At 40.7% G+C, this 10,485-nt stretch overlaps 1 protein-coding gene across 2 annotated transcripts in view; it reads right to left on the bottom strand.

Moving 5' to 3' along the window:
• Positions 1–10,484, bottom strand: part of LOC135218198 (RNA polymerase-associated protein RTF1 homolog) — a 122,247-nt gene extending 111,763 nt beyond the window's left edge. For both annotated transcript variants that reach the window (XM_064254360.1, XM_064254353.1), the window contains exons 1-2: positions 10,347–10,484; positions 5,423–5,599 (exon numbers count right to left, since the gene is read on the bottom strand). In XM_064254360.1, coding sequence (XP_064110430.1) covers positions 5,423–5,599; positions 10,347–10,424 — 255 coding nt within the window. In that variant the 5' untranslated portion in view covers positions 10,425–10,484. The remainder of the gene's footprint in view (positions 1–5,422; positions 5,600–10,346) is intronic.
• Position 10,485: the final 1 nt, after the last annotated feature.

The following is a 10,485-nucleotide window of genomic DNA, read 5'->3' on the forward strand; positions in this document are numbered from 1 at the left end:
AACAAAGAATTCCCTCATAAAATTTCTCAAAGAAGTTTGATGAGGAGCAGTTCCATCTTGTCGGAACACGGAATCTGAGGCCACAAAAGATCCCATTCGAAGTACATGATATCCTACTCTTGTCGTATTGAGGTATCGTATAAGATCCCGAAGATCTTAATCCTCTGCTATCTCTAATTCCCCTTGTATAGACAGAGTAGAGCCTTTTACTGCGTTCTTTGATAGCAGAAATATACAAAGGTGATTCTTCCCTCTGAAAGGGAAGAAAAAACCGCTATGTGGTTCACAGAGGTATCGGAAGAGGACAGTTTCCTCATTCCATCTAGCACGATCTGCAGCAATTCTATGTCTTGGCCATGACTATTGTCATTTACCTTGAAAAATCCTCTCATTCATGTCCACTTCTGGTCAGTCTGCACGCGGACAGACTTAGAGTGTAGAGGTTGTTAAGGTCCAATTATAATAGATGCTGATAGAATCTCCAGACTCTCTTGGAAAGCCTTCCAAAACATGCTGTGAGAAGAACGTGACTTCTGTGAATCCAACCTCTCTAAGGCCAAAATGAGGCATAAGGTATCATCCTCTCTTCCTTTGATGCCCATTTATCTCAATATCTGTTAAGAATTTATATCTCTAGGGGAAAAAAGACTAAAGTTTATTCCCCATTTAAACTAAAAATGGCGTATATTGCTACCTCTCTTGGTTCGAGAATAAGGAAGCAGTCTAGAGGAAGCCTGTTTGTCTTCCACCCTGCGAAGAGATCTAGGAAGAAGACATCTCACAGGTTTCCACAACTCTCTTTCCAACTAAGATTAGACATAAGTCAATAGTTATATCGTCGATCGAGAAGGTTCTCACGGACGTGCAACATCGTGCAGCAAGCCTCTTAAGGATCGTTACGTTCCGTGTCTGTGTTCCAAACAGGTTCTCTCTTGTTAACGCGAACATGGGCGAACAAAGAGATTCTCGATGCTCCTTGAGATATGAGAGAGCTGTGGAATTAGTCAAATTGATTTGAAAAAAAATCATTTCGTCCCTCCTTGGGATCGAACACCCCTCCAGTTAGACGGGGAACGAAATCAGGAACGAACCGTGCCGTTACCGAGCCTGCTGTCAGAGAGGTTACCGAACCCTTCGATTAATAACTCACTATATCGAAAAGTTAGCATGTCCATTATTTTGCTTCCGTAAGCATGAGAGCATCAAATAATATATATAGCTCTACTGCATTAAATTCATATTGTTGTCTCATTCCTATAAACCTGTTAAATTGCGGTAAACATTACCGCAAGGTTACAAGGGATCTTTTTATTGAAAACTCCTTAGCAAAACGAATATCATGTTATTCATGTTTGCCTATAAATCCCCTCAAATCGAGGCTAAGTCCATGATTGTAGGGGGAAGATACGGTTAACCATTCGATCCTGTAGGAGAGAGAGATGTAACCAACAGATCATGACCGAGAACTGGATGGTACTGTATTGGCTTACAATGACAGCCGTCTCGTTCGCTGCCTGGCTACATTCTTCGTGAGTTGCCAGTCACTCCATTCAATGAAGGAATATAATAAAATTATTCTCGAGCCTAAGGAAGCTCTCAATAATGCATATTTGAGCCAAACAACCTTTGTTAAATACCAAAGCTGAGTAGGTATTGTCGTAACAAACCTTTTAAGCGAAGTCCTTACTAGGAAATTCCTGTAAGGATATAGATAATTCCGTAGCAAACCACAAAGGCAACTATGGTATGCGTATATGATTTGTCATTCAGTAGTCGTATACACCAAATCTTCTTACTACATTCTTTCCTCTCTGATGCAGAGAGAGAATGGAAATCTTACTCTCTTCGTTCTTTTCGTCAATAAACCCGAACTAGTATTAGTCAAAAGAGATCGCAAATGACAACCGAGGATCGAAGAGAATCTCTCAAGCTTTTATTCTCTTGGAGATAAGGCCGTATTCTACGCCTCTATTATCTGGAAGAGCCTCTAATCAATGAATGAGAGCTCGTACGAATCTTGTTCAATTTCCAAACGATTGCCACTCTTTCTGTAAATGGTTGGTTGCATTATTTTTTAGAAGGAGGATGATTTTAATATCCTCTTACTAATAATGAACTAATTCTCTCAATAAAAAAGGTCGCTAAGGTCTTATAAACTGAGAGACCTGCCCCCTTATTGGCTTCCAATTCCGATCTATCTTCCATTTCCTGTCCATCAAGTTGGGAGAAGAATGAGCAACCGGAGGAGAGGGCCTCCTTTCGTAAGGTGAAGGGCTTTTAGCAGTACCGACTCTAACCTGACAAGGGCTACGGCCGCCTGTGCGACATCTTGAGTCCCCGCCAGGAGAAGGCCGATCTTGCTCTTGCCTTTACTTGCATTAAGACTATCCTGACAAGGGCGACGGCCGCCTGTGCGACAACTCCCGTCCCTATCAGGAGAAGGCCTCGAATGTCTTTCACCTTTCGCAGAATCAGGCATATCCTGACAAGGGCTACGGCCGCCTGTGCGACATCTAGAGACCCTGTCAGGTGAAAAATGATCCTGCGAAAATTCCCAAAGAGGAGCCTCTCGGTCCGCCTCTAACTCCATTTCCGATGAAGATCCTGGTTCATAGCGCTTGGAGCCTGGCTCCTGGCGCTTCAGGCGCTTTGCGCCTCGTTTCAGGCGCTTTGCGCCTCGTTTCAGGCACTTCAGGCACTTCGCGCCTCATTTCAGGCACTTTGCGCCTCGTTTCAGGCGCTTCAGGCGCTTTGAGCCTCGTTTCAGGCACTTCAGGCGCTTTGCGCCTCGTTTCTGGCGCTTCAGGCGCTTTGAGCCTTGTTTCAGGCGCTTTGCGCCTCGTTTCAGGCGCTTTGCGCCTCGTTTCAGGCGCTTTTCGCCTAGTAGGAGTTTCAGGTCTTTCTTTAGAATCCTCTCGCCTTGTTGGCGTTTTGCGCCTGGCAGGCGCCTCATCCGAGCTGTCAAAGACTTCAATCGGACGGGATTTCTTAACGGGAAGGAAGTGATCCTTCCTCCTGGGAGGATCCTTCTTCAAAACTCCCATTAACGAAGATATCTGTTGTTGCATTTCTCTTAGGATCTTCGTAGTGGCGTCTTCTTTCTCCGTATCCGATCTAGGGGAAGGAGGATTTGATGAATAAATCTCTTTCTTCTTCTTCTCAGGTGGATAGTCCTCCGGAAAACTTTCCGGGCTAGAATCCCAAGCTGGAGATTTTCTTTTAGAAGGTCTCGATAGCTTGTCAGAACTCCACCCTTTTTTCCTTTCGATGAAGAATCGGATAACGAAAAACACTGTTTTAGGATGCCTTTCCAACGGCTATCCTTGGCAGTCTGGGACGCTACTACTGAACCTGCCGAGGGGACGCCCGACCGGTGGGGATTCTCTGAAACCTCCGTGCGGCTTTCGACATTCCTTCTCCTCTGGGTTTGTGAGCTTGGATGAGGTCTTGGCCTGAGAGCGAGACAGAGCCGATCGGACGCACCCTCCACTGTTTTAGGACGCCTTTCCAATGGCGAACTTGGCAGTCTGGGACGTTTTACAGAATCTGCCGAGGGGACGCCTGACCGGTGGGGATTCTCTGAAACCTCCGTGCGGCTTTCAACACTCCTTCTCCTCTTTGCTTGTGAGTTTGGAAGAGGTCTAGACCTGAGAGTGAGACAGAGCCGATCAGAAGCACCCTCCACTGCCATGGGGAACACTGTACTCACTTCTTACCTTTTAATAGCTCGCATTTTGAGCTACATCCCTTGTCTTCAAATTGCAATTATGAATTTGAAGTTTCTATGAAATAAGAAGGTGATGAGGATGCAACACTACTAGTACTGTTAATACTTTAACTGCTCGTTAGTACGAGTAGCGAATAAAACTTCTAAAGGAAGCGTTTCTAGTTATATTCTTTTCTGACTCCCTAAAGTAGAAAGTCAGTATATTTCCTCAATCAATTCTAACACTTATTACACGTATTAATGAATAAATATTAATATTTCCCATTCTTGCAAACTATGTGAGTGTCTACCGACAATTTCGGTAGTTACACGTCATATATTCTTTGAAATTTTTGAAGCCAAATTCATTAAAAAGTTAATAAAAGTTAATAAAAGTTAATAAAAGCGTATGCCGAGCCAAAGACCCAGTACTTCCCTGCAAAAGACAGCCCAGAAGATCGATGGCGATGAAACACGAAAATTAAGTCAGGAGGTACCGCAAACGTATGTTTACAATATGGCGACAGAAAAAATCTGGTTCTAGAACGGTAATGGTTCCTATTCCTGCCACCCAGCGGCAGGCCGGTAGATCACCTGACCTACCTGCAGCGTGTGCCGCGAAATTTGAATTTCTGTCGGGGACGACGGAGTTTATAGCTAAGTATATATCTGACAGGGAAGTTGAATGTATGAAACCTTACTTTTAATGCTTGGGGTGCATTCAAAACTATGTAAACTGCATTATTGCATTTTTCATAAAAAAAAAAATTTCAAATACAATAATTTTTGATGAATATAATTGAAAAGCCCCTTAACTTCGAAACGTTGTAACTTGGGGACTGCCTGTATAAGTAGGCAGTCCCCAAGTTACGACGGGTTCGGTTTACGACGTTTCGAAGTTAAGGCGCTTTTCAATTATATTCATCAGAAATTATTTCCAGGGTTATGGCGCCTACAGTGCTGATCTGGCAGAAGAAATATGACACCAAAAATGTAAAATGATCAGTATTTGAAGGTTTTTTTTATGAAAAATGCAATAACAATGCAGTTTACATAGTTTTGAATGCACCCCAAGCATTAAAAGTAAGGTTTTCTCAGGATTTTTGGCAATGTTCTGGCTTACGATGATTTTCAGCTTACAACGCATCTCAAGAACGGAACCCCCATCGTAACCTTGGGACTGCCTGTATATTCAAATATCAAATGTGAAATGTTGATATGATTACAACACTAATTTATGGCACTCATAATACTCAATCTCATATGGTTGAGGTGAATTTTTCTAATATAATTTCTGTTTTCACACACATTTTTCTTTCTAGTGCTAAATTGCCTTGTTACCCAAGCTTACTTTGTCAGAATAACACTAACATGAATGAATGTCCTATGTACGGTACAGTATCTTATTCCCCTAGCCAAAGAAGATGATCTAGCATGTGTAATTCTAAAAATTTCAATAATACCTAGATGAATAATAAATTACAGGGAATAATTGTATGTGTATATTATAGATAATATAAAAACAGTTAGACATTGTGTGTGGCTAAGGAAGTAACAAAATGTGAAAAATTAAAACAAAACCAAATTTGAATAGTTTTTTTCAGGCTGTTTCATTCGCAAAAAAAAAATACAGGCTTGTTTTTGTTCTACAACCCTATCTAACCTATGCCATGAAATAATTCTAACCTTACTCATGTGACTACTGCAAAGTCTTACCATTTTCTTCTTCTTCCCTTTAGGTGCATCCCAATCAGAGTCTGAGTCACTGGTTTCAGAGTCTGAATCAGAGGAGACTTTGGTACGAGCAGCTGCTGCCTGTTTTGGAGAGGAACCCCCTGATGATTCACTTCCAGAGCGCTTTTTCTTTTTCTTCTTTGCCAATGCCAATAACTCCTGAAAAGCATAACAAACAATAAAAAGACAATCCAATAACATTTGTACTAATAACTTAGAAAATCAAACATCTGTACCATCCACCAATTGAAAAAGCTATGTAAATAAACAATTATTAAGTATAAATATTCTCATTTCCAAAAATTTTGCAGAATTACATTATCATGACTGAAAATGTCACTTTCACCTTTTTTTTTTTTTAAAGGCAAAAAAATTGCAATCTTTAAAGTAATTTGTATTTTTCCTAACATACAAACCTGACAATCTTTACATAGGATTATGATTGTGAATGCGAGCTGGTAGTTCGACAAGGGGGGGGGGGGGGGGGGGACCCTACCCACTTGTTGGTCTCCACTCCACTTAGCCTTTCAGCCCAGGGACCGGAATGAGGGGTGGCTGAGGTGTGCCGTAAATATAAACACCTTCGGTCTTTACATAGACTTACCCTTTGGAGGGTGGACTCTGAGTAATCTCTGAACCAACTGGAAATTCTACCCACCTGGGAATCTCTTCCTGGTCTCTTACAGAGCTGAGGATGAGAGTCCCATGCCTCTGGCCTGTTGAATATGTGTGATATTCAACTGCTAGACTTCCCTTTGGCCCAAGGAGGAGGTGTTCACCGGAGGACAACTCCCCCTCTGAGTGAAAGGAGACTGCCGAAGTGGTCAAACCAGTCATCTGTTCCTCTCCACCAGCTCTCTACTGACAATGCAGTAGGAGACAGCAAAGGAGAAACCACTCCCTTAAGAGTAGCTAAGAGCAGGTGGAAGCTTGGCCAGGGACCAGAAGGAACCAGAGACTCTTCTGTCTTCTGGGCTTGAAATAATGAGTTTGTCTCATTATCCCAAAAGAGGTCAGTGTCACTGGCAGAGAACTGGGCTCCAATTCTTTTTTCTTTCTTCTTTTTTTGAGAAAACTTCACCCACTGTTTGGCTGTTTGGAAGGCCAGACTCAACACTGACTACATGGGCTAGCCTGGTTACAAATTACAATCATGCTTCTTGCATGACAAACACAAAGTACAGTATGAGGGTCTACAAGTGACCATGACCTTTTGTTAATCCTGTAATGTCCTTTTATATATGCTTACCTGTACTGTATTTCTCATTATTCTGATCAGTCTTGCCTTTCCTGAAGGGTCGTTACAGCAAAGATCTCGGCAGTTCTTGCTTTTCATTTTCCTCCATGGCATTGCCTTTATTTATACATGCATCACATCTTATTATTTCATGATCCTAGTTATTCATTACATATATACTATATCAAATTAGTGTGACTCTCAACTCAGGATACAATCTCGAAGAAGAAGGGATAAGGCAGCATTGTTCCTACAAGTTTATTATGCAAACGTTTCATGACAGATGTTTTCATTGGTTTCTTACAAAATGACATTAAAACGTCGATATATAAAAAAAATTATAAGACAAATTAAAACCAGGGGGAATAGAAACAGGACATACCTACCTAAACAGCAGAAGTAATAAGACTGAAAACATGTTGACTCAAGACCCAGCAAGAACTGTTGCCAACTGGCATGCATTTACCTTCCAAACTGGGAATAAGACTTACACAAAACCGTGGAAATAAGTGAATTTAGAGTATCTATTTGTAATACATATACATAAATATTAGAGCAATTTTATCATTATTGCATTACTATGGCAGCTAGAATTCCTGGAAACAGTTTGTAAAGGCATCAGCGTCTGTGTCAAGCTCCACTAAACTGGTAGAGAGGTTTCCATTTGCCATTCCTAGCATGCAACCCTTAAAAGTTACATTTATTTCAGCCATAATTATTAAAAATTTTAAAAAGTAAAAAAATTCAGTAGACTTACATCAATGAAAAGTGCTGGCAAAAAAATTCAAAATTTTTGTCATAAAAAATTCCTAATGTGTCGTCTGGTCACCGTTGTTTTTGGCAGCCAGATGTACAATAAGGGTAAAAAATTCTTCCCGCCAAGGTTTCGCTGTGAACAAACTCTCACGTATATGTATTTCAAGTGGAATTTGGAGTGAATTAAGAACAAAATGTGTATAATTACTATTAAATAAGCACCGAGGAGTTCCAGTCGTGATGGCAGTAAGGATAAAATCACCAAATTCGGTTCAAAACATGACCCTGGGAATAAGTCGTCTCACACTTTCACTAGTATAGGCAACAAAATGTTGTTTCATTGTGCTGATTACAACTATAATCTTGAGTAACATCAATAAACGTTACATATATAAGCACTGATTGCTCAAATGAGCACTGGGAAGGCTGGGAAGGACATGGCCGCCACATGAGTGACAATTTGTTCTAGTCATGAAGAGACGCCACATTGAATTTAACCACTGTCTTGAACACATGTTTTACGAAGACTTCACATGCTTATTTTAATTCGTATACCAGTTTTACCTACTTCATTTTGTTGATGAAACTTCAATCTTTTGAATGATTTGCTTCAAGATTTAAAGAGATCTTTTTTGAGTGAACATGTTGCCACCTGGTTGTTTACCCTTATTACATACTTCTTCATCTTCTCCTGAACCTGAATTCTTCGATTGCCAAGTTTTTTCAACTCTTTCTGAAATGATCCCCTAAATGCGGCAATTTTGGAATTCACAAAATCTATGTTTGTACTATCTTCATCTAATTTTTTACATAGGGTAAGTGAACGAGTAGTGACATAGCTGCCACTGATCCTGGAAAAGTACCTGAATTTGCTGCCATGAGCATCATTCAAGAGTTCTGGGCCATCCTGGCAGTATGAGACCTTTACGTTCCTCTCAAAGTAAGGGTTTTCTCCAAAATTACAAAATAATGTCATAATTCAGCGTCAGCGCTTTTTCGGGAAGTGGCCGCATTCTGAGAGGTGGCTGTTATGTGGCTGTTCAGTCATTTACCCTAATTCCAGTAATTGGTCATAGGCTGCTTTTTTTTTTTTTTTTTTTTTTTTTTACTTTATTGGAGTATTTTGAACTTTGTATTTTCCAAAACCATGGAAGTGTTCTGTACAGGTCCAAAAACTCACTAATGAAACAGAGTTAAATAGTACTTGACTGACTGCAACATCCTTTTTCAGCAGTAGTCTTTTCCAAGGTGGGTTTAAGAAAGGTGGTTGCATCTGAAGCAAAGGAAATTGACTAGTCAGCATCTCTTGCTTGCCTAGGCCATGCCCCCTTTACACCAGGGCTGTGCATTAATGGCAGGCTTGGTGTCATTGTAATAATCTAATTGAAATTTAATTAATTACACATTTTTAAGGTAATTGTAATCTTTATTTCTATTTAATATTCATTTTATTAGTAATTGTAATTTGATAATAGGACTGATAATTATAATTCTAACAGTAAATGAAATACAGCACATGTAATTACTTCAAGTCTCACTGACAGGAATTTGTTTGCTAAACGGGTGAAGACGGCATACTACAGACATGACATCACCGTGGAAATATTCCTTGGAAAGAAATGAAAATTTACTCATTTCCTTATTTTTCTTTATTTATGCAGCAAAAGACACCATAATTTAGCTTTGTTAAAAATGTCAACACAGTTAAAAAGACTGCATTCCTGCTTTGACAGCTGAAAGATGACAAGCATGGTATAAATGGGGAGAAGCTTAGTGACGTCACTCATAGCTAGCCAACCAGGACAAAGAACAAGTTTTCAATTATATATGGCTTGTTTTTTGTTGCTTTTTATTTTTTAATCATTGTCAGTATCTGTATTATAACAAAACTTAAAAGACCAACAGGTAAAAATTATAAATGGAGCGCCTGCTGTTTAAGGGGCCCAGCCTACCTCCGACCACTTTTATAGTCAAAACCCACCGATAGATGGCGGTGAGCTTCGACTAGAAAGCGGAAAAATACAAGCAAGATGACGGCTAGACGAAAACAAAAAACACTGTTTTCTCGGCTCTATTTTGGAAATTCGTGAATTACTAGTTTCTGCGTGGTGGATTGGTGCTGCGCGCCTTATCCACATTTTTAATGATTCTTGGCAGGGTCGTTTGTTCAGGCAAGAAAAAAGGCATCGACGGGTCGTGCAGGGTTGAGGTCGAACTATACTTACCTGTACGGAGCAATCAGGTTTTGTTTTGGTTGTTACACGGCCGGGCCCCTGTAAGTGCAAACTATCCTTATATATTGGTTTATGTTACCACAGCGTTCAATGGGGATGACGCTACCTCTCTCTCTCTCTCTCTCTCTCTATTCCTTGGTCTATTCCTTACTGCCCCGACTCCCATAAAGAAATAGTAGTGCGATTGAGTCCGAGTACTCTAAACAAGTATCATACATATTTCCCCACACACGCAGCAAGGCCCGCCAGTCAGTTCAACATGCTGAAAGGACGACGGGACAGGCAGGCCAGTCTCGACAGGACTGGCATCAATAGTAGGTAGCTCCCATACACGTTAAAAACTGACCAGTTCGTGCCAGTCGCTATGATATCAACGTGCCGGTGGCGTACGTGTATGGTAGTTTAAGGATGAGCTTCGAACAAGAATACCTACTTGATACCTAGCCTAGTACTAGGCTAGGTACCACCTAGCTATTCTAGGAATACTTTGACCGATCAAAAAGAAAGGGAGTAGGTATACTACCATGAATAAATATGATGCAGTACAGACGAGATCATTCGAAGAATTTACAGAAATCAGGTGAGGTATTTACAACATTTCTAGGAGGCATACTAGAAGGTCTACCTTACATTATAGGCCTACCATTTTAGACCAACCTTGTAAACAAACGGCACTTACGGAGTCAATGTCAGAGCCGCTCCCTCCCTCGTCGTCGCTATCTGTGTCAATTAAAGCTTTGATCTTTCTTTTACTCATGTTTCTGGGTCTCTTGAGGATTTAGGTTCTGAAAATAAACACCTAACAATGGTAATAACGG

This window comes from Macrobrachium nipponense, chromosome 19 (genome assembly GCF_015104395.2).
Source record: "Macrobrachium nipponense isolate FS-2020 chromosome 19, ASM1510439v2, whole genome shotgun sequence".
In the NCBI taxonomy this organism is placed as follows: Eukaryota; Metazoa; Arthropoda; class Malacostraca; order Decapoda; family Palaemonidae; genus Macrobrachium; species Macrobrachium nipponense.